This window comes from Saccostrea cucullata, unplaced genomic scaffold (assembly GCF_032062105.1).
Source record: "Saccostrea cucullata isolate Sc308-1 unplaced genomic scaffold, CSIRO_AGI_Scuc_v1 ctg247, whole genome shotgun sequence".
NCBI lineage: Eukaryota > Metazoa > Mollusca > Bivalvia > Ostreida > Ostreidae > Saccostrea > Saccostrea cuccullata.
Window position 1 is genome coordinate 166,204 of NW_026934500.1, and position 25,454 is coordinate 191,657.

The 25,454-nt window shown below is 35.4% G+C and overlaps 1 protein-coding gene across 1 annotated transcript; it reads left to right on the plus strand.

Moving 5' to 3' along the window:
- The first annotated feature begins 1,275 nt into the window (after window positions 1-1,275).
- Window positions 1,276-25,216, plus strand: LOC134240854 (myb-binding protein 1A-like protein). The gene is made up of 35 exons (XM_062722927.1): window positions 1,276-1,448; window positions 3,107-3,211; window positions 4,183-4,272; window positions 4,469-4,651; window positions 5,419-5,541; window positions 5,857-5,949; window positions 6,370-6,475; window positions 7,186-7,277; window positions 7,379-7,480; window positions 7,875-8,009; window positions 8,101-8,168; window positions 8,329-8,494; window positions 8,877-8,973; window positions 10,153-10,220; window positions 10,936-10,989; window positions 11,088-11,141; window positions 11,258-11,371; window positions 16,087-16,156; window positions 16,286-16,428; window positions 16,714-16,774; window positions 16,984-17,213; window positions 17,445-17,578; window positions 17,743-17,800; window positions 18,092-18,211; window positions 18,374-18,449; window positions 18,620-18,669; window positions 21,884-21,991; window positions 22,558-22,628; window positions 23,025-23,076; window positions 23,228-23,299; window positions 23,386-23,430; window positions 23,543-23,608; window positions 23,805-23,903; window positions 24,120-24,238; window positions 24,886-25,216. Exons 1-35 carry the CDS (start codon window positions 1,305-1,307, stop codon window positions 25,199-25,201), a joined length of 3,684 nt encoding a protein of 1,227 aa, XP_062578911.1. The 5' UTR covers window positions 1,276-1,304; the 3' UTR covers window positions 25,202-25,216.
- Window positions 25,217-25,454: the final 238 nt, after the last annotated feature.

The window sequence follows — 25,454 nt, forward strand, 5'->3', positions numbered from 1 at the left end:
ATTTCTGCAAGAAATCAGGGGTAGTTTTTCTTATGTAATCCTTTGGGGAAGGAAAATAATTTTCCAATTTCAAATGTTTAAGTGTTTGGATTTTTTAAAAACGTTTAGAAACGTCTAGAAACTGGTTTAGAAATCAGAATGTTATTAAAATTTTGAATATTTTTCATACATTACAAAGATATACGAAACAGATTTCGAGGAACGTCTCGTCTGACCTTAATTATTTCAAAGAAAATATTCGGTTTATTTTAAATAAAACTTCATATGCTAATACACATTGATGAGAGCTATACAACTTCATCAATATTTTTGATATTTGACTTTTCTTTGACTTTGATGCCACTTTTTACAAATCATGAATTAAACTATTCAAGATATTTATGTTAAACCTTATATATATGCTGATAATTTTGGTACTTGAAAGTGGGGATAATGCATACGTGCAAAAAGTTTAGACCTTGGTCTCTCTTTTGACATATTTTCCCCGAAATTTGCACTTTTAACTTACACGTACGGTGTACATACAGTTTCATCTTTAGTTTCTGAGAGACGTCGTCCTTTTCTTTTTACGATGACCTTATCGCAGACCTCTGACATAAATATTAGGCCTACTTGGTTCTTGAAATTCTGAGTTAATTGTTTTTAGCAACATTGTGAAAATTTAATTTCGAAGATGGATTGAAAAAAAAAATTAAATAAAGTAAATACTGTATGTGTTTTTAAAAATTCTTTCACTTAACGATATTCTATGCCCCCATAATCGAAGATTTGGGGTTATATAATTTGTTGCTGTGTTCGTTCGTCTGTCTGTCTGTCTATATGTCTGTGTGTTTGTATAAACCTTGGTAGACTTAGGTAGTGAAAGGTAGATGATCATGATGATTGTCCAATCCTGGAGAAAGGTGAAATTCACCCGAAAATGTGTAAAAAATCCTGTTTTATTTGCTTGTCAAGTTTATTTTTGGAGGTTTAATTTTTTCTCTTCAACTTAATTACCACCCCCCCCCCCTTCAATTTGCTTCCGACGCCAATGAAGACCAACATATAAAACCATAACGCTACAGCTCTGCAGCTACCTTGTGACAAGGCCTTTCTTCAAGTCCCACCAAATTTGATCTCTAGACTTTGTCCTTAGAGTTTAATTGTAATGTCTGATTAATGAACATAAGAATAATTCAACGATAAAGTTATCTACAGTGTGACGTCACAACGTTAATTATGCGTTTTACATTCCCAGTAGAAAATATGAAAATAATTAAGCGTTTTGAAGACATTGACAAACGCACATGTGTTAGGTGCCAGGCATGATCATGGGTTCCAAAAAAGCCCATAAAGTTGACAAATCTCTGTTAAACAAATTTTGGCAATTAGCTGAATCAAACCAGAACAAGATAATACAAGCTTCTAAAGCTTTGGTTGATGACATAGACAAAAGACAAGTTGATAAGGTAAATATTTATCAGACATACAGGTCTGGTACTATCACTATATTTACTCATTTAGCTACGTAGCTTGATTTACATCCATAACTTAATATATGTATATGTTTATTCACCAGTATATGTACATGAAGTAGCAGTATTTAGCTGCCAAATCATTCTTATTTCTTTAAAATACATTTTCTGAGGATGTACAGAAAGTCTCATTTTGATGCAGTGATCACTAGATTTAGCTACGTAGGTAGATATACCTACGCAGCTTTATTTACCTACCTCAGGTAGTTTTATTTAGCTATTTCAATGCAACTTTTCAATTTTTTTCTTTTTATTAAAGATAGACAAAAAATCGCAATTAAATGAATATTAATACTAGGGAGGTTTAAAAAAAAACAATCCAAAGCAGAGATAGGTTATACATTGCTGCGTTTGGACAATTTAGAGCAAAACATGTAATTCCGTTGTTTGGTTAACTGTCCTCTCTCATGCATGCGGTGAGGCATGACTGAATATGATTACTTCACATTGTGCTGAATAATTACCGACCTATTGTCATGTTAACCGGAACTGGACTTCTTTGTCATTTCATTCAAGGAGTAACTGTTCTAACTGTCATACATAGCCCCCAAACTTTCAGAACTTTGATTGCAATTGCGCAGAAAAAGTCATTTCTCCAAGAGTGATTTTTTCATGAATTGTTTTCAGATGACTTCAAAGTTGAAAATGATCACTGCATCAAAATGAGAATTTCTGCACACCCCGAGAAAAATGCTTTTTTATAGAAATAAATTGATTTGGTAGCTAAATAAAGCTACCTCAGGTAGGTAAATAAAGCTAAGTAGGTAAATCAAGCTACGTAGCTAAATCTAGAGATTGTACCAGACCTGTTGAACTCGGAAAACAATTCATGAAAAAATTACTCTTGAAGAAATGTCTTTTTCTGGGCAATTGCAATCAAAGTTCTGAAAGTTTTGGGGCTATAAACTAAACAACAGTTACTCCTAGAATGAAATAACAAAGAAGTCCAGTTCTGGTTAACATGACAATAGATCAGTCATTATACAGCACAATGTGAGATATCCAATATTCAAGATACTGATATTTACCTTTATCTCTGCTTTTGATTGTTTTTTAAAACCTCCCTAGTGTAAATATTAATAGTCATTTACTTGCGATTTTTTGTCTTTTTTTAATGAAAAGAAAAAATTGCAAAAAGTTGCATTGAAATAGCTAAATAAAGCTACCTGAGGTATGTAAGTAAAGCTTCATAGGTAATTCTAGCTAAGAAGCTAAATTTTGTGATTGTACTAGACCTGATTGTGGTGGTTGTCCTAGCTATTATGTCTATATAGATCTCTAAATCTGTATATTAGTGATATTTTCTTTTGCCACTTTGGACAGATGCTTTATGTTATACTGTGAATTCTATCTTCGTGCATTAAAACTAATTTTCACAACAAACTAGGGACATTCGTGTCCTATATCAGTATATGCATTGGCCATATTTCTAGTTTTATGTGGATATGAATGAAAGCATTCATTTCTTTATAATAAAGTTTATCTTAGTTTTTTTTTATATAAGGCATTAGATTGTCCCTCATTTTTTGAACCATATTAATTTAATTATGATTTAATTTACAGTTTTCTTATTTTCTTTTTCTATTTTGTAGTCAGAGATTTGTGAGGAGTTGCAGTATTCCATTAACAGGCTCATTAAGGGCCTAGCCTCCAACCGACAATCAGCCAGGCATGGTTTCTCAGTGGCACTCTGTCAGGTGAATGTGCATTTAATTTCAATATTTCACACTTTCAGGAAACATAATGAATGCACTGTCACACAGCTCCTTTGTTTCTTGTTCATATGTAGAATTTTTTTGGATTGTAGAAAAAGTTTATTGTTTTCAATGTCTTTCATTTCAATTGTAAAATATTTTTAGCGATAAGGTTTACATTGAAAACAATTTGTCAATTTATGATATGAAAAAATTAAGTAATGCATATTTACAAGACTTTAGGTGACAAAAATTAAATGTTTATTGTACATACTATATGCATGATTATTTAGTTACAATTTCAAGGCAAATGAATGTGAACTTTTGATGCTCTGTAATTGAGGATTTGGGGGCAAATAGTTTTTGTCATGTCCATCCTCTTTGTACGCATTTGTTCTTAATAAGTTTAAGATTGCCCATTACTTTTGATAGGTTGGGCTCTGACTCATATTTCACATGTGTATTCCCTTTGGACAAGTACCACAATATTTGGACTCTTGAACTTGACATTGAAATTTCATCCAATTTTGCAAGAATTTACCCAAATTTAAATTTCAAAACTTTTGAACAGTTAGGGCAAAGGCTTTCATACTTCACATATTTCACATATTTCACAGTAAATGTATTCCATATCAACAAGACAAAGCCTTTTACACAAAGCATTTAGTGATGTACTTGATTTAGCGGAGGCTGCTTTCCGCGAAAGGCGCTAAAAAGAATACACAGCCAAATGTAATACGTTTACAGTATTTTGGCCTTGACCTTCAATCCATCCATCATCAGTGTTTCACAAACACATCTTGTTTTTTTTTAATGGGATGCAACTCTTAAGTCAAAGTATGAATTACCATATAGTGAAAGGAAAATCCTTTCAAGGGAAGACATAGTAAACATTAATGGGGTAAATACTGAGCAGTACATGTATATCAATATTGTGAAAGTTATTATTTAAAAAGAAGCTTTATGTTTGACAGATCCTCAGATCTTTCCCTGCAGTAAATGTTGATGTGATACTCGGTGCTGTGGCTGAACATCTCAAGTTTACACAGAAGGAATCCAGATCTGTAAGTAACTTCTCTGTTAGCAGTGAAACTCATATATAAATATTGGATTTTTTATTGCTTCTTCTCATTCTTTTAATTACATCTGCTCATTCGTGAAGAAGCATTTTAGACACTGAACAAAAACTATCAAATAGTATTATCAGTACCAAAACATTTATTAGATGGCACTAAAGAACTTGGTGTTTGAACATTGCAGGAGCAGGGAAATATATTACTTGGGAAGGTGTTGGCCTATTTGACCTTAGCTCAATCTGATCGAATAGCCAGTGCAACTCAAGAACAAGTACAGAAAGTTGTCCAGAGTCTGGTACAAGTCTGCAGAAACCGAGCTTACCTAAAACAGATTTCAACTTATGCCATATCACTCATAGCCTCACAGGTAGTATTGGACTCTCTCAAATGTTATGGTAGAGAGAGACCTTGATTGCATTAAACATTATGTTAAAATCTTACAGGACATCCTATTATTATAAAGAATGAAAATATGATATATATGCCCTTCTTTTGATGGAATAGGCTTTGATGCTCTTGCATCTGTACATTAGTGTTTTGTGCCTCGATTATGTTTTTCGTGCTTTGAATTTTAGGGACCTTGTAAACTTGTATCGTGAGAGAAAGGTGTGTTACAACTCAGAATTAGGTCAATGTAACTCGATTTGGGCATTTTATCTTCATATATTATCAAATCTGAGACTTGAAATTAAGAGAACTCTGCAAACTTCTCAAGGGATACAACTTAGTTAGAGGAAGGGTATATCAATTAAGACAGAGAAAATTTAGGAAATTACTGTAAACTTATTATATTTGGCTGTGTATTCTATTTAGTGCTTTTGGTGGAGAGAAACTTCCACTAATTCAAGTACAACACTAAATGTCGTGTACACATAGACATAAATAAGAACATTGAGAAATGCGTTAAATCAGATTTTCACTAGCATGTTCAAAAACCAATTTCCGCCAGATATCGTACACGCCAAATATAATACATTTACATTAAATCACAGTTATTGTAAGATAATCATGGACTAAAATGCATTTAAAACAGTGAGTATCAGCAAATTATTGGATACAAAACACTGTTTTGGGTTGGGATCACCAAGTTTCCTTGTGACTAAATAATAAATAAAGCAAACTTTCTTTTTCCAGGTGAAAGCGGACATCTTTAAAGCCTCAGTTTGGAGTGAGATCGAGGCTGACCTGACCCAGGGCTGGACGGGGTGTTCCCCAGACACCCTCCTCCTACTGCTGGCCTGTCAGAAATACCACCCGGTACAGGGGCTATAAATATCTTAAATACTGTAGAAGTACTTTTTCCTGGGTAATATAAATAAAAAGCGGTCACAAAATTTTAGCGGAAATTTGTCCAAGTGTGCTTAACATGCATGTAAGACATACATGTATAGTGACATTCTAAGGAATCTGCGTAATTTTCTACCCATGGATTAAACAGAAATTGACATTCCGCGGAATTATGACCTCGTGGAAAAAAGTACGTCTACAATAGGTCACACTTCTCATTGATTCTCTTATTTCTCTCTGAGATTCAGATGAAGTTTAGAATGACATATACAATAAACATTTCAGAAAACAGTGGACAAAGCCTTTTTGAAAACATACTGGGGATCATCAGTGATATTTTGTGCTGAGAATCTTAAACATATTTGGAATGTTATAAAGGTTTGTTGTTATTTGTAATAGAAGTAAATCTATATGTGTTTCAGTAAGAAGTGATTTGCATTTTTGTTACATATAAGCTTTAAATTATCCTAAATCTTTAGCATTAATGCAGAAAGCAGTTTATAGGAAAGTCATGTAAATGATGAAGACTTTATTTCTGATTTCTGTGAAGAAATCTTATAAATGTCTGAACCTCTGATAACATGACATTTTGATTTTATAATAATGAAGAGCTTTTAAGGTACTTTCATACCTGTTATATCCATAATGAAATGATATTTTTAAAAATGCTATAGTACAGACATTTTGATTTAATATAAACAGGCATACAAGTGTCAGCAACAGCCACGGTAATGAAATTTAAGGAAAGTTGTATTGGAGAATATTTAATAGTGACTGTGCGTGATTATTATTCTCTAGCTCTCGACATCTTCCTACCCTGTGATACACCTGATAAATGATGAAATTGTTCAGCAGCTGACCACAGCTAAGATTTCTTTCACCGATTTCTGGACAGAAGGAAGAGGTAGAGTTAGATTTCAACTAAAATACTGTAAATCACTTTTTATTCGCGAGAACTTTATTTTCGCGTAATTACGCGTGACAGTGTCCTCGCCGAAATTAAATTCTCGCATATAATAGTATTCCTTAAGATTATATAGAGCAATAACCAGAATTCGTGAAAATTTTGTCTCGCTAATCAAGAGTCAGTGACAATCTCGCGAAAATAAGGTATCGCGAAAATTTAGTGATCTACAGTACATGTATACATTTGTAATTCTTGTTTTTATAGTATGTTTTGTATTTTATTCAAGAAAAAAATAAACTGAAATTTTTGGATAAATGATTCCGGATCTGACCTACATTTTCTGGATGATTGACCAGATTCAATTTTTCTGATGAAGGTTCATTCCGAGTTTCTTTTAAGGCTATATAATCAAAATTCACTCCCTACTTTCTTTATGGCTATAACTCTCATGCAGTCAAAACTGCCATGAATAATGCATTTAAGGATGCACACTACCTGATTTGCTTCAGATGCTGAATCATACTTATTAGTGATGATTAAGAAACGAAAACTATTATGGAACAAGTTCATTCCCAAGTTACTATCCTACCCAGACCAAACTTTCATGTATATTGCATCTGCATACTAAAACATTTGTTTGGATTACATTGGTGGGGTGAGCTGTGTAATCTGTGATTATCTGTCCTTCTTTTTCTTTTCTATTTTAGATCTTTTGTTTAGCAAGGAACACCACAGTTCTGTGAGTGTGGGACTGTACCTTATGACAAAAATTCTGCCTCATCTGACAAGCCCTGAAGAGGTTAGTCTATGGTATTCAAGATAATGATGTTCAAACCATACAAGTCATAATTTTCTAATTCTGTTCCCATACCTGTATATGTACTTGATGAACTCCTACAGATTGAGTGCCTGTTACCTGCTAGTGTTGTGAGGGTCCTGGTTAAAGTCATAGACGGTAAACAGAAGAAAACTAATCCTGTCCACCAGGCTGCCTCCCAGTTTGTAAGTCTAGCTCACCAGTTTGTAAGTCTAGCTCATCAGTTTGTAAGTCTAGCTCATCAGTTTGTAAGTCTAGCTCACCAGTTTGTAAGTCTAGCTCACCAGTTTGTAAGTCTAGCTCACCAGTTTGTAAGTCTAGCTCACCAGTTTGTAAGTCTAGCTCATCAGTTTGTAAGTCTAGCTCACCAGTTTGTAAGTCTAGTTCATCAGTTTGTAAGTCTAGCTCATCAGTTTGTAAGTCTAGCTCACCAGTTTGTAAGTCTAGCTTGCCAGTTTATAGCTTGATATGTGGTGGTTGGAAATGAAAAGAAGACACCCCTCCTTTTTTAAAGTCTTTGATAACCCAGTGAACAAATCTGTACTCCAGTCTTGACTCTTGATGTTTTCTTCTCTTTAGATGAATGGGTTAGTCGCCTATGTAAAATCCTCAGAAAATACAGACAATTCTATTAAAGTGCTCCACTGTTTCCATGAAACACAGTGTCCAAAGGGTGCCAATCTTACACGGTCCTTGGAAACTATCATTCAATCTGTAAGTGCTAAAAAGAGAGGAAACATATCTCTTCAAATTCATTTGTTTACATGTAGGTATAATTCTACTTTTTAAAAAAAAATTATTTCAGCTTAGTACAGAGGCAGCTAGACAATATGGAGAGAATTTAATGAAAACATTCAAAAAATATGCCAAAGAGTAAGTACTGATTGATGGAGATCAATTAAATCTACATACTAAAGTACTCAGATCAAGTCAGTATAATTTAAAAGTCTCAAGAAAAGATTCCATGGTGAATATTATGACATTGTGTAGATCTACTGACAAGTCTAAGCTATTATCCATCTTTTACCATTAGCCCTAAAGAGAACATGGTGGGGATTCAGCATGTGGCCACCCAGGTCCGTATGCTAGTGACCCTCCCCAGCACCTCCGATGATCATGCCTGGCAGCTCCGCCTTCTACAGTTCCTGGGTCTTCATTCCTTCTGGACGGTCCAGTCCAAGTCCTCCGAGATCCCACATGTAAGTTGATAGGGGATACAGGAATACTGTAAATACCTGTGTGTTTTAGTGGCTTCTAAAATGTTCTAGAGCTAATGCTCTACATAAGATTCTATGAATTATCTACAAAGTTTTCATTGTATTGCCCTAAAAGATCCATAACATCATGAAAACAACTACTTTCCCTAGTTTAAATCTGTTGAAAAAATGTCTCGGACTGCCATTGATTTGATGAAAATATGACTGTCTGATTTCTTAACTGAAGAAATCTTTAAAATGTCTGAACCTCTGATAAATGGCAGTATTAAAAGAGTCGAGAACATCTTGTAACCATTATTTTTTTTTGGGGGGGGGGATGAGGATGGTATTCAAATTGAAATCGGACATTCTAATTTAATTACAGTGTTCTTTCAACACTCAGCCAATGGAGGAAAAACTGAGGAAGGCATTCCAAGACAACTTTTACAAAGCTCTCAGTAACCTACTGAGCTATAATACAGGTATATATACATGTGTCACATGGATTAACTTTGACATTCAGTCACAGCTGAGAGGAAATACATCTGGAAAGTAATTACAAGTTGGGGAACTTAATGAGTTGTTTCTTATTATTATTATTATTTTTCTTCTTCCTGGGTAGTCCGGGAGTGATTAAAGCCATTTAAATTATTTGCGCGCACGTGCTTGCAAGAGCGTCGTGAAATGACCGATTTAATTGATATGGGCGAAACTTTTTACATTTTTGATGAAATGCTTTGAAACTCATTATATAAGGATATATTAGTACCATAGACAATATGACATGGTGTAAATAGCAAGATCTCACGCGCTCTGATTGGCTGAAACTAAAGTCTCAATATCTTTCTTGTTTTTTAACGAAATCTTTTGAAATTTTGAACATAGCCACGCTTTAGGATATCCTACAACATGATATATAGCAATCATCATGAAAACACGTGCATGCACGTGTGCTTCAATCTGATTGGCTGAAAATTTAAACAGCTATAACTCCCTTGGTTTTCAACCAAACAGAATGGGATTTGGAACATAGATATATATAATGAACTTCTACATGAAGGTATGGTTACCATGCACATGCATACAGCTGATTGGCTGAAACTTTAAACAGCTATACTCCCTTGGTTTTCAACCAGAAAAGTGTGAAAAATTAGATATATATAATGGACTTCTAGAAGAAGGTATGGTCACCATGCACATGCATACATGTGCGTGTACGTGCGCTGCAATCTGATTGCTCAAACTTTAAACAGCTATAACTCCCTTGGTTTTCAACCAAACGGGGTGGGATTTAGAACATAGATAGATGTAATGGACTTCAACAAGAAAGTATGGTCACCATGCTCATGTATGCATGCGTGCATAATGACCTAATACTTTTGAATTAAATACTTTCATATTTAGCATATTAAAATTATATAGATTGTGTAGACAATATGATATGTCATTACGCACATACATTCACATGCGCAATAGTGCAATGATAAAATTTGAATGAACATGGTACACTTCTGGATAAACGTTGTTTAAGTCTCCAATGCATAGAGTTTGTCATTAATTACGCTTACACTATACAGAGAAATTAGCACTAGTTACAAGTACCTTAATGAGTTTCTCAGATTAAAGCCATTTAAATTATTTCAGCTTATCATTTTTTACAGAGAAAACAAAGACCTCCTCATTAGATATATACCTTGACACGGCATGTCAGCTCTGTAAATACTTCCAGGTACGTCAGTCAGGAAAGTGTGAAAAATTAGAAAAATATTGTTACTTTTCATAACAGACCATGAGCATCTAATGACCTAATGGTTAGCCTATGAGGGTTGGTCCCTTTGTCTATCAGTCTATACAGAGAATGTAGAGGACCTAATATTGGAAATGAAGAGAATAATGCTGACAGAAAATATGATATATACCTGGTAATTCATTCCAGAACTTTCTATTGTTGAAGATCTTTACATGTACCAGGTATTAATTTCAGTGTTGTTACCTTTTTGGAGTAAATAATTAAAATGTTTTGAATATGAAGTTCATCAGTGATGTTGATTTGATACTTTCTGGCATCTCATAAATTTGTGTGACTGCATTAGAAGTGTTATAGTAAATATTGAAAATTTTGGGTAGTTAATCAGCTAAGAGTCATGCACATGATGAGATTTTTTTTTGTTCAGATTTCTATGAAGAAATCTTATAAATGTCTGAACCTCTGATAGCATGACATATTTTGTAGAAAAAAAAATGGGGTGATTACAGTCCAACCTGATTATCTTATGCAGAGCTGGAGCAATGACTTTCCATATGTGGACCCCAGTTGTCACATACATATTTTATCTGCTCTGTAAACTTTTCAAACAATGTTTCAAAGATGCTTACATTAGGTGAGATATAATTTGAATTCAGTTTTGAGTCATGAATTAGGGTTGCTCTATGTTTGTTTCCAGGATTTAATAGAAGCGACAGAAGTGGTAACTCCAGTCCTGAGTTTTTCTGAAGACGTAAGCTAGCATTCCTCTGATAAATCAGAATTTTGTTAACATAGAATGTTTCTCATCTTTTTCTTTTATTTTGTACAATGTGTTATGTTATATTATAGGAGATGGAACAGTGGGTCAAGACAGTTCTTTGTTTAATGGGAATGCAGGAAAAGGTTAGTTTTTTCTCCATTCAAAAATTTTAATAATACCAATGAATACTACAAAATGTTGGATTCCAGTGGATACATGTATTAAACCATTCCTGTAAACTGGTGACATCTTGTTGTAGAATACAGCTAACAATCCAGAGAGACTGGACATTCACAGAGCCTTTCTCTTGTTGTTTGTGTTCCATGCTCTCCATTTGTTTGTCTCCAAAGAAAATTCTGTCAGTGCTTTACAGGTAAGCTCCTTTTATTCATTTCTGCTTGAATATACTAGTATACAGTAGTGCAAAGATCTTGATTTAAGTAATTTCTCACTAATTCTATACTTTCTTTAACATTTTGTACTGCTGAGAAGAGAGAAATGATTTCAGTGTAAAAGCTAAAGAAGAATGGGAAAAAAATCTGTGAAGTTTAAGGTCTCCTTTCCCACACATTTGTTGAGAGACGGGGGTGTCATTACTTGAAACACCCTTAACTTATTTATTGCATTTACCTTTGGCCCGGATTAGCAAAACTTGATGGACCCAAATGCAATGAGCAAGAACTTGGAGTGAACATCATGTAAAATGGGATTTAATCTACATGCTGAGGCTAATTGATTATATTATAAGAAATGAAATCTTTAAGGTTGTTTACTAGTATCTGATCTTGAAGCACAGATTTGTACTGGCCTGTACTTGATTTTTGTCTTGATAAGAAATGCAATTAATTGCATTATTCTCCTGTCCAGTTACCAAAGACTTATGTACCATATTTAGATTTTTTAGGTCACCTGAGTCACTCATGTGACCTATTGCTATCCGTTTTCGTCCGTCAGCATCCATCGTCCGTTGTATGTTAGCATTTGAACATTTTGACCTTCTTCTCTGAAACCACTGAACCAATTTCAACCAAATTTTGTATACAATTTTGTATACAAATTTTCTATGGTTGAAGGGGAGCAAAAATTGTGAATTTCATGGTCCCTGCCCCCTTTGGGCCTGAGGGGTGGGGCCAAAAACCACTAAAATTAATGAAATTTTTTAAAATCTTCTTCTTTACTCCTGGACATCAAGCAGGCAAACTGTTAGCATGAATGTGATGAGCATTGAGTCCTCTACCAAAATTTTGAAATTCATGGCCCTGGGATCAGGGGTTCTAGTGCTAGGTTGGGACTATATAGATTATATAGTGAAACTGCATTATTTCTTTGAAAATCTTCTTCTCTGCTCCTGGGTATTAAATAAACTAACTAAGTACATAGTTATGATGAGCAAGAGTGCCTCTTCCAAAACTGTGAATTATATGGCCCCAGGGTCAGAGGTTCTGGTGTTAGGACGGGACTCTATTGATTACATAGTGAAAATGCATTAATTTTTTGAAAATCTTCTCTGCTCCTGGGTACTAAATAAACTAACTAAGTACATAGTTATGATGAGCAAGAGTGCCTCTTCCAAAATTGTGAATTTTATGGCCCCAGGGTTAGGGGTTCTGGTGTTAGGGCAGGGCTCTATTGAATATATTGTGAAAATGCATTAATTCTTTCAAAATCTTCTCTCCTCCTGGGTAATAAATTAACTAATCTAGTATAAAGTTATAACGCCTCAACCAAATTTGTGAATTTCATGGTCCCTGTGTCAGAGGTTTTGCCATTTGGTGTAAGGGGGGGGGGGGGGGCTCTTTTGATTATATAGTGAAAATACATTAATCCTTTGAAAATCTATTCCATTACTCTTGTGTATTATGCTAATGATCCAAGGATATATATTTATGATGAAGAAAGGTGCATCTAGCAAAATTTCATGCCCCCTGGGTCAGAGGTATTGGAGGGGGGGAGGATTACATAGTCTGAAAATAAATTAATGCTTTGAGATCTGCTCTTTGGTATTAATTTATCAACCATTTATGATGGAATAAAATTTATGATAAAATTTCCAAAATTTTGAAATATGTGGTTCCAGGGTCAGGGTTCCTTTGGGGTGGGGTGCACAACTGGTTATAGTTAAAAGTGGAAGTGCATTTCTCTTTGTTACTCTGATATACCTCTAGGTATTAAGTAAAAAGAGTAAGCATGCTAAGTTTAAAATTATGATTAACAATGGTGCCTCTTTCAAAATTGTGAATTTCGTGGCCTCTGGTTTAAAACATGAACCAAATTCAATTGTTTGAAAGTTGTTACATGATACTGAGGTGACCTATAAGGCCTATGGGCCTCTTGTTATTCATAGAGCTGTTGACAGAGAGAAGCAAACAAATTCTGGTTATTTTTTATTCAGATATTTTATATATACAACTTCAAGAAGTACAATATGTTTTTATGCAATTTTGATAAAATTTCAACTATAAAATAGCAGGTTTGAATTAAAAAAAAAACCACCACAAGCTAATTAGATTTACATGTAAATTGTGAATTTATAACTATATGTACATTTATTTGTATAATAAACATCCCAATACCTGCAGAATAGATAAAATAAATTAAATCTATTAACATTTTACACTATGAGTATTTAGCAATTCTAACATAATGCTGAATGACATATTCTTTGCTGTACCAGAAAAGGAATAATTTTAGGACACTTGAATTTGTCAGCACATGTACTTCCATTTTCATAGGAGACACAAGTGGTACATTTTCTCAGATGAATTTGAAATTGTCCTACGAGTGACGATCTAATCAACATGATCAGATGACTCTTCAAATAAGTTGAAACAGATAAAGAAGGCTTTGTTAGTTTCAAAAGGGGAAAAAATTATAGTTGAATGACTATTTTTTTCAAGGAATCTTCTTCATCATGAATCAACCTGTAACGTCCGATTTTCCCTCCATTACACCCCACCCACAGGTAGTCATTGTGGATCCCCAGGGACCAGGGGTCCCCCATCAGGTTGTCTTTAGTCAGGAGGTAGGCGGCGAATTCCCCCTCAGGGGTCAGGAGGTGAACGCAGCTGTTAGTGTAGTCACTAACAATTATGTTCATTTTGCTGTCACAACAAATGCCACAGGGGTCAAAATTTAAGGTGTTGCCTTGGTAACGACACTTGAGGTTTCCATCTTCTGTGATGATGCAAACTTCACCCGAATCAAAGCCAGTGCGATTAACAACACAGATGTCTTTGTTGTGATTTTGGATGATTGCATCAGGTCTGTTAAATAGAGGAGTTTCATCATCAGATAGTTCATCACATCGGTATATTGAGATGATGTCACCTTTAAGACTGTAATGCCGTACCATTCTTTGGTTAGCATTGGTGGGTTGATAGGAAACAGTGTCCTCAAGGGAAACTAAGACACCTGTCCCACTTTCATTATTTGTGACACATATTCCACAGGGCCGTAATGGCCAAGTGGTGAACAGTTCAACTACTTCACCAGAGAGGTTCACATGCTTGACACACTTGTTCTGGTAATCTGTGAACACCTGAGTGTTGTCGGACAACAGAGCAAAGTGAGCACTACATTGCTGCAGGTTCACACTGGACAAACACTGACCACTCCTGTCCACTAGATCACTCTGATAGGAGAGTGAGGAGTGGATCCAAACCTTTTCCTCAGTCTGGGGCCTCAGGGCTAGAATCATGTCAAATCCATACTCAAAATGTCCTAAGTGGACTATGTGCACATTGCCATCTTTGATTTTTGTCTGTGAATCTTTGGTTAATAGAGCCTCATGTAAGTCACATTCAAGAGTCTTATCTGTCAAACTGAGGACTTTCATGTTCCACTCAGATGAGATTTTTTTGCTAATGTCTAAAACACAAATTCAAGTACCTCTTGATGTAAAGCATCTCTGGAATTACGTGCACATGTAGTGGTTAACGAGATCCCCTTGAAAACGAGCTTATATAGGAGCCTGTATTACATGGGTTACTTCCTGTTGTGTAAGTGTCGCATGTTTACTTGTGACAACAAGGTCACATCCATTATAATACTCAAGAGTGTTGACTTTGTGTAGAGGGATGCATTGTGATGTTTGCTTCATTCACGTCAAGTAAGTGATATAATAATGAGGCAGTATGAGAAAAGAACCTGTTACAATTTTGTTTGTTTTGAGATGACGTTATGTTTACATGGTGTTATATAGACAAGGTAGGGGATGTTGCATCAATATACAAAGACGTGTCCTTGTTGGTTAGGTCAGCTTGATGTCATTTGTATAAACATTATAGCGTCTCCTCCCTTGACATTAAAGTTCTTAATTTATGACTTTGATTACTCCATTTGAATGCATGCTATCTTCAAATATATACAATTATCTACCCACAGTAAATTTTAATAGCTCTTCTGTGAGGGGTCATTAGATAAACAGACATCATTCGAATTAGTTGAACTTTTTAAACATGTTAATGTCTTCACATCACACTCAAGGATTGTTACAAATCTAAATCATTGAAGAAAGGAAGCAAGCTCTCCGACTATACTGCTGTAGTCACGTTAGTTGATTTATGCTTGATAAATTTTAGAAGGTCCTTACATGTTATAAAGGAATCGGATATCATTGTCTCAAGCCAAAGTACACATTCAGCATGAAGCTCTGTCCTAACTGTAGTTACTTGAATGAACTTGCCTCTATGATGTGGCATCATTTTCAGCCAATCATCTGATTTAACAGTAAACAATAACTTCTGTTAACTGCAATTAGGTATTGAAAGGTCACATTAAAGTTTTTTTTTTTCGTTCTAACTGTGCTTTACTAGCATTTGTCAATATTTTAATGAGCAACTCTGAGGAAAAGATGTATTTGGAATCAAAATGTGAATCCTCAGATGTTTGAAATGACCTTTGCATGCCAAACTTTGAGGCACCAGTCCTTCAAATGTGAACCTTCATAAAGAGAAAGTTTTGAAGTTTTGAGGAAAATGTGATAGATATAAATCATGTCGACCAAGATCTTGATAACTTCAACTCATATAATCACAAAGCCATTTGCTTTATTTCTTTGCATAAATCATTGAATTTTTATCATTTTAGGATATACACATATGCTACAACAAAGCTGTGAAACACAAAAGAAGATCTACAGTCAAGTCTGCAAAGTCAGGTCAGGGAGTTTTCCAATAGATAAATATATACACAATTTTTTTCTAAAAATGTAGAAAGTTGAAAATATGATTTTAATATTGAATCTTGCAATGTGTTACTGTATTTCATTTAATGTTTTTCCTAACAGAGCCAGAATGGATAGAGGTGGTGACGGAGTTATTACAGAGTATGATGTCACAAGGGTCCAGCTTTGCCAGACTGGCTGCTAAGACAACCTTTGGTTGTTTGACTGACCATGTGACCCCGGACTCACTAGGCCTCATTACAGACGTAAGGACAAGACTGGCCTGTAACCAGTGTTGTTGTATACAGTATAATTTTATATATTATATAGAAAGTGCAGTGCACATAATGTTGGATGAAGATGTATCTAAATTCAGATAGTTAATTTTGGGGAATTCAAGGATTACTAAATATTGATAGTTTAAGATAGTGAGAGAACACAAGAAATATTTTGATGTATGTGTATATATATTTTTTTTAATTGGCACTGTAATTATCTTTCAATAACATGCAGGTAAGACATGTTGGTCTCTGTCACTCTATAAATTTCAGGTACTCAAATCTGAGAAAGGAGATGAGAGTACACCAATCAGCTTTGAGGATGAGAAAGAGGGTTAGTGTATTTAGTTTTATTATCAAAATAAATCTTATCGAATATATATATAATCATAGTTACATATTTATTTAAGAATAAGCAATATTTTTTGAAGATATGTGTTTTAGTATCAAATGAAATGCAAGTGAGCACTGCTGCCCATAGGCCTTTATATCAATTTCTCCATTGGAAGAATGGTATAAAATTTAATTGTCTATATATGATAGAAGATGTATCAGATATGGAAAATGAAGATGGGGAAAATGGACAGGAAGCATTAGAGGATGAAGAAGAAGAAAAAGAGGATGAGAAGACAGATGAAGAGGAATCAGAGGATGAGGAGTCAGAGGAGTCATCATCAGATGAGGAGCGGGAAGAGGAGGTGAATGAGGAGTTCAGGAGCGCTGTCAAGTCGGCCCTGGGGGAGGCCGCAGAAAAATCTGACAGTGAGGAGGAGGTAAGGATCAAGTTGTTTAGGTGGAGGATTGAAAAGTCTCGGGAGTGAATAACAAAGTTAATTTTACGATGAGTTTCAAAGTGGCTTAAGACAGAACAAATGCTTGGAATTTTTACAAACGTAGAGATTAAGCAAACTTTAATGTAGACTCCATTCATCATTAAAATCAACTTGAGGTTAAAAAAGAAAGAATTTTGAGTTGATCTAAATTCTTGACCTGTGTATTTACAGTCTGAACCTGACCTGGACGATGAGACAATGTTCAAGCTTGACGGAGCTCTGGTTCAGGTGTTTAAAAACATGAGGAAGACGAAAGAAGCAGAGGCCAAGGAGAATAAAAAGCAGCTTCTGGCATTTAAAACCAGGTACATGGAAAACTGAGTTACATTTAAAATAGTGAGAAAAAATGTAAATGGACTTAATTTCAACAAATATCATTAACAGTGGGATGTTGTGATTGATTGAAAATTTTAGGGGGGGGGATAATTTAAGTTACTCTATGTGCAGTTTTATATTTTGTTTTCTGTAGAGTGCTGGATTTGGTAGAAATTCTAGTCAAGAGCCAGCCTCCTGCAGATTTAACCTTGGTAAGTATGATATGATTTTCATTACATAGAAAGTGTAAAAAGTGACAAGCTACTTTCCAGCATGTTAAGTTAAGTTGATGCATCATTGAAGTGTCTATATATCATATTTTAACTTTGCTTAAAATGAATTAATTTTCCACGACAATTATCAACAATTTTGAAACATTTGAAATACTTACAGTACATGAGTTTATTTGGTAAACAAAGCTTTCCCAAGCATTTGAATCAAAAGACTTGGTATCTTTTCTGTGTGATTGACCTACTTATGATATAACTATTGTGTACTTACAGGATCTGATCTTCCCCCTGTTGGAGCTCCTGGCCAGCACAGAGAAACACAAGGAGGGGATGGAGGGGGAACTGGGAAAAAAAGCGGGTAGTATGTTCAGACTGCTGTATAGAAAGGCCAAGGTAGGTCAAGTCTGTAGGGAAAAATTCTGAAATTCACTGATATTTTAATGTGCTCTCAATATGAAGGTTACCATCGATATGTTTGAGATCTCTGACAAATAAAACCAAAATATGTATGTTTGTATTATATCAATATTTCAATGAAAATGCAACCATTTGTAGATTCATGGTAATATGGCAGTGTCCAGGGATCGTTACTTGGAGGCTATGAACAATGCAATTCAGTTCTCCACAAAAGGTTTTTTTTTTTTTTTGACAAACAGATACATTTTTGTAGATAGTTGATAAAAGGGCAAATAAGCAATTTTCTTTTTCTCCTGTGCATAGCAAGGCAGTCACATCTCACAGTTCAACCAGTGAAATTTCATTTCAAAGGAAAGTAATAAATTTTGTTTTCCTTTGTTTTAGTAACAACCAAACAGATTGTGAATGATGTGTCTGATGCCTGCCTCCTCGTGGTAAGAACAACAATTCTTTTTTTTTTTGTTTTGTTTTTTTTTTTATACCCCCCGCAAACGAAGTTTGGGGGGTATATAGGAATCACCTTGTCCATCTGTTCCGTCTGTCTAGCTGTCTGTCTGTCCGTCTGTCTGTGCAATCGTGTCTGGTCCATATCTTTCTTACAGAGGGACATTAGAATCTACTACTCCACACAAAGATTGCCCACGACCTAAGGGTGTGTCATGACCTTGACCCAAGGTCATTTGGGGAACTTCAAGGTCACTGGAAGAAAAATTTCATAATTCGTGTCTGGTCCATATCTTTCTTATGGATAAACTTGGTAGGTTGTCATTTCACACAAAGATTGCCCATGACCCAAGGGTGTGTCGTGACCTTGACCCAAGGTCATTTGGGGAAGTCCAAGGTCACTGGAAGAAAAATTTCATAATTCGTGTCCTGTCCATATCTTTCTTATTGATAAACTTGGTAGGTTCTCATTTCACACAAAGATTGCCCATGGCCCAAGGGTGTGTCTTGACCTTGACCCAAGGTCATTTGGGGAAGTTCAAGGTCACTGGAAGAAAAATTTCATAATTCGTGTCTGGTTCATATCTTTCTTATGGATAAACTTGGTAGGCTTTCATTTCACACAAAGATTGCCCATGGCCCAAGGATAGGTCATGACCTTGACCCAATGTCATTTGGGGAAGTTCAAGGTCACTGGAAAAAAAAAATTTCATAATTCGTGTCCGGTCCATATCTTTCTTATGGATAAACTTGGTAGGCTCTCATTTCACACAAAGATTGTCCATGGTCCAAGGGTGTGTCATGACCTTGACCCAAATTCATTTGGGGAAGTTCAAGGTCACTGGAAGAAAAATTTCATAATTCGTGTCTGGTCCATATCTTTCTTATGGATAAACTTGGTAGGCTCTCATTTCACACAAAGATTGTCCATGACCCAAGGGTGTGTCATGACCTTGACCCAAGGTCATTTGGGGAAGTTCAAGGTAACTGGAAGAAAAATTTCATAATTCATTTCTGGTCCATATCTTTCTTATGGATAAACTTGGTAGGCTCTCATTTCATACAAAGATTGCCCATGGCCCAAGGATAGGTCATGACCTTGACCAAAGGTCATTTGGGGAAGTTTAAGGTCACTGGAAGAATAATTTCATAATTTGTGTCCGGTCCATATCTTTCTTATGGATAAACTTGGTAGGCTCTCATTTCATACAAAGATTGCCCATGGCCCAAGGGTATGTCATGACCTTGACTGAAGGTCATTTGGGGAAGTTCAAGGTCACTTGAAGAATAATTTCATAATTCGTGTTCGGTCCATATCTTTCTTATGGATAAACTTGGTAGGCTCTCATTTCATACAAAGATTGCCCATGGCCCAAGGGTGTGTTGTGACCTTGACCCAAGGTCATTTGGGGAAGTTTAAGGTCACTGGAAGAAAAATTTCATAATTCGTGTCCGGTCCATATCTTTCTTATGGATAAACTTGGTAGGCTCTCATTTCACACAAAGATTGCCCATGGCCCAAGGATGGGTCATGACCTTGACCCAATGTCATTTGGGGAACTTCAAGCAGGGGTTCAAAAATCCTCAAGCCCGACGTCCCGGATTAACAAATTCCGGATCCGGACTCGGCATTTAGAATTCGCCAAAGTTCTGGGACTTGGCTATGTTTCTTGTTTATCTTTTTTTATAAGTTAAAAAAATGATCGTAAAGCTAAAAATAAAGCAAATTCTCAAATGTATTAAGTAAAAATGTGGGTTTGTGGGCGTTAAAATACCCATAAAACATTACGAACGTTTCGAAAATACAATCCGTCTTTTTATTTTCCGTTCCGGTTAGACTCCTGCTTTTACGCAATTCCTCATGTTTCCTCCTATATGACAAATGGCAATGAGTTTGTTAAATTTCGGGTTTAGCTGTGACTTACAGCACATTCTAATTTCTACTTATTGTAACAGATGGTTTATTCAGTAGTGAGTATTTGTAAAAGTTATTGTAATGTACCAGTAATCTATCAGTCTGGTATTGTGTTGAAATACTCATGTATGACTATATGACAGTTTATGGAGGAAAAATAAAACATGTATTAATACATAGAGTCTTTATTTATTCAATGCAACAAATGAAAATAAATTATAAGTTACATAAATTTAATTATGTATAGGTATATATGGACTCTGAAATTTCTTCCTCGGACTTGCCTAAAATTTACTCCTCAAGTCCTGGACTTGACCATGACAAAAAAAATTTTGAATCCCTGCTTCAAGGTCACTGGAAGAAAAATTTCATAATTCGTGTTCGGTCCATATCTTTCTTATGGATAAACTTGGTAGGCTCTCATTTCATACAAAGATTGCCCATGGCCCAAGGGTGTGTCGTGACCTTGACCCAAGGTCATTTGGGGAAGTTCAAGGTCACTGGAAGAAAAATTTCATAATTCGTGTCCGGTCCATATCTTTGTTATGGATAAACTTGGTAGGTTCTTCTTTCACACAAAGATTGCCCATGGCCCAAGGGTGTGTCATGACCTTGACCCAAGGTCATTTGGGGAAGTTCAAGGTCACTGGAAGGAAAATTTCATAATTCGTGTCTGGTCCATATCTTTCTTATGGATAAACTTGGTAGGCTCTCATTTCACACAAAGATTGCCCATTGCCCAAGGGTGTGTCATGACCTTGACCCAAGGTCATTTGGGGAAGTTCAAGGTCACTGGAAGAAAAATTTGATAATTCGTGTCCTGTCCATATCTTTCTTATGGATAAACTTGGTAGGTTTTCATTTCACACAAAGATTGCCCATGATCCAAGGGTGTGTCATGACCTTGACCCAAGGTCATTTGGGGAAGTTCAAGGTCACTGGAAGAAAAATTTCATAATTCATGTTTGATACATGATACATGATACATATCTTTATAAGGAAAAACTTACTTCTGAAAAACCCAGCGGGGGGTATTTTGTCCTGTTTGGACAGTTCTAGTTCATGTTTGATACATATCTTTATTAAGGAAAAACTTACTTCTGAAAAACCCAGCGGAGGGTATTTTGTCCCGTTTGGACAGTTCTAGTTAATTTTTGAATGTGAAGACATTTTCTGGATTGGAACCAGGAAAAATCTTTGAAATACTGCAGGATATCTGATACATAAGAAATGATTTTTGTTTGGAGACATATTGTTCGGAGATTGAAAGTAATTTTATTATTTGATAGATCCGGTTATTAATGAACCTGGAAATGGGCAGTTTGGGACCTTCTCCAATGAAGACAAGATCTAAGAAGAGTCAGAAAGAAAAAGACAAGAAGGAGGAAAAAGAAAGGGTTTGTACAACTTTTCATTTCATCAGTTTATTATTCCAGGCCAGCAAAGTTCTTGGTTAAAAATATCAAATTTGAATTCATGCTAGTTTTCATTCCCCGTTGAAGATGGAGGGGATTTAGTTAATAGTGCATAGTGGAAGTGTAATGACATACAATGAAATAGCATGGATATTATTCCCTCACAACAGAGTTAAAGGGGATAAAGTAACACAGTTGTGTGTTCCTATGTGAGTAAGTTAGCGTTGTATGAAAGGGAAGTAACATAATTTACATCAGGATCTGAATGCTGCTTTGTATGGATATGCTCTTTGCAAACAGATGCATTGCCTTGCGGTGCCCTTGTTATTAAATATGTTGGTACTGACCAAAGTTAACTGTACATTTAATGTAAGTCACAATCTTTGGATGAGAATATGGTCTTTCACTAAACTGTGCAGGTGCTTTTTAAAAGTTATAAAAAATTCTGTACGAAGCATTATGATACATTGGAAGCATTGAAAATTGTCTTTTATTTCTGTTTATATGGAATCCTGAGACATTAGACTTTTCTGTGTATCTTGTGACAGGATCAGGAGACGGTCCACCACATGGTAATTGATGTTGTCCAATCAAATCTCAGGGATTTCCTCCAGAAAAAGTTTGTACATTTTATACTTATCACACAAGTACAGTGGACCTTCAGATATCCGGACGCCGGATAACTCTCTTCATCGGAACGAAATTTTAAAATGTTATTCTGTCTTGTTTAACTGGTGATTCAGATATCCGGATGCTTCACATATCCGGACAAATTGTCTGGGAACCAAAGCGTCCGGATAAACGAGGGTCCACTGTATATCTCTCTTCTCCAAACTTAGTCTGAATCATTAGTCTAGAATATTATTCAGTGTTAAAATTAACCATTATGTACATAAACATTTGATATATGCTAATAATTGGCACTGAATACACTCATAGAAGCTAACATTTGTGTCTTTTGTGAGCACAGATACATGTACATATACTTTTTGATTTTTATTGGTTTTCTTTACAGGAAACAGAAACTCCATAGAGAATTTTTCTACAATATGTTCAGCAAGTTTCCTGTAAGTAAAGACATCCTTTAATGTTCAAGAACTGATGATTTTCATATTCAAAATACGAAATAAATGACAGATAATTAAATAAACACATGACAAAGAAACGATAAAGAAAATTGTTCTCAGTTTCAGTGATTTGTATATTTTCTTTGTCTAGGTCTTGTTCTGGCCAGTAACAGAAACACTGCTAAACACGATTCAGGACGACCAAGTGAAAGTGTTCATAAAGGTATTGATAAGATCAAATATATTATCATTATATCTTATCCTCTGTTATATGTCCGTGTTTTATACTTCACTCCTTTCCATTCACAGACCCAGGCCTGTTACCTTCTGTCAGGCATGCTGAACAAGGATGTGGTAAGTGTGTATGACAATTTGATAGGGAACAGTGAACAAACTAATCTCGATTACTTTCTTGCCTGAACAGTTAGTATATTAGGACATGATTATTTGTGTTGATGTTCCGCAGGAGAAGACATTAGGAGAGGAGGCCTGGACAGAATTCTCACTTTCTCTGGTTGCTGGCATTTCAAGGGTAAAGAATTTGGAATTTACATTTTTACATGTACATGTGCTTTTGTTAACTTCGAGATAAAATCTCACCAATGCTTTTTCTAAAAATGTACTGTTTTTACCCCACAGAATAATTTCTGTTAAATCTTTGGGCAGAATGTGTATTTCTTAGATTGCAACAGTATGTCTTAAGTTAACTTTTATTTATTTATGTCTAGATATTGCGATTGGTTTCAAAGGAAGCATTTCCAACAAAACTAGTACATGATGTTTGTGTCATACTTAGGAAATATCTGAACTGCTCACAAAAACCTGAGGTAAATATGTTTCTAGTTTTTTCCCTTTTAAAAGGTTTGATGATGAAAGCTCGCTAATTACTCCCCACCCCTCACCCCCACCCCTCCACCCACCCCTTCTGTAGTTTCATTGTCCCAACACTGCAACATATCCATAAATTAGTACTACATCAACAAAAGATTTATGAAAAGTTTAAAGATACGTCTTATAACACTACTGAGGATGTTGATTTACAGGAGATTCCCGAGGAAGTCACAGAGAAGTTGGAGAGTCTGAAAGGTTCCTTTAACACAGACATCAGGAAAGAGTACCAGGGAATCATGTCAAAGCTAGGGAAGACAACTCCTCCTAACACGTAAGTTACTCAAAGCTAGGGAAGACAACTTCTAACATGTAAGTTATAACTCAAAGCTAAGGAAGGCAACTCCTAACATGTAAGTTATAACTCAAAGCTAGGGAAGGCAACTCCTAACATGTAAGTTACTCAAAGCTAGGGATGATAACTCCTAACATGTAAGTTATAACTCAAAGCTAGGGAAGATAACTCCTAACATGTAAGTTATAACTCAAAGCTAGGGAAGATAACTCCTAACATGTAAGTTATAACTCAGAGCTAGGGAAGGCAACTCCTAACACGTAAGTTACTCAAAGTTAGGGAAGATAACTCCTAACATGTAAGTTACTCAAAGCTAGGGAAGATAACTCCTCCTAACACGTAAGTTACTCAAAGGTAGGGAAGATAACTCCTAACATGTAAGTTACTCACATGTAAGTTACTCAAATCTAGAGAAGACAACTCCTCCTAACATGTAAGTTACTAAAATTCACAACTATCATGTAAGTTACTCAAAGCAAGGAAAGACAACTCCTAACATGTAAGTTACTAAAAAGTAGGGAATACAACTCCATTCATGTAAGTTTCTCAATTTGACATTGATATCTGACTGTTATTGTCATTTGTTAAGTGAACTTGAGTTGTATATCTACTTTGATGTCTTTCAGGAATCATAATAAAAATGCCAGAAAAAGGAAAAATAAAGATAAGACAGGCACTGCGGGTCAGGCTGCTGAAAATAAGAAAGTGAAAACAAGTGAAACAGAAACAGTTACCAGTCCTGTTGTCAACAAACAAACAAGAAAACGAAAGCAGAACAGTGTTAATGAGAAAGTGAAAGTAGGGCCCAAAACAAAGGGTTCAGAATCAGACCTGGAAACTAGTATGAATGACAGAAGTTCTGGATCGAATATCCAGGAGGAAGGCAAAAAATCTAAAAAGAAGAAAAAAGTACACAACAGAGAGAAAACTAATGCGGAATAAATATGATGTTTCTTATGGGATTTGATTTAATTTATTTTAAACAAGTACAAAGGGGGCAAAATATGAAGAAATTTGAAAGCTTTTCATTAAAAATCCAAGATGTGTTTATGAAACATTAATGCCCCCATTTGGCAATGTTTTACAAAGTAACATTGAAGTTTCTCAAATGCAAGTCAAATTCATAGGTAGAGGTCATGATCAAAGGATCACACAACTGTTAGCCAAAGAAGAGATGTGTCAATGAAGATACAGG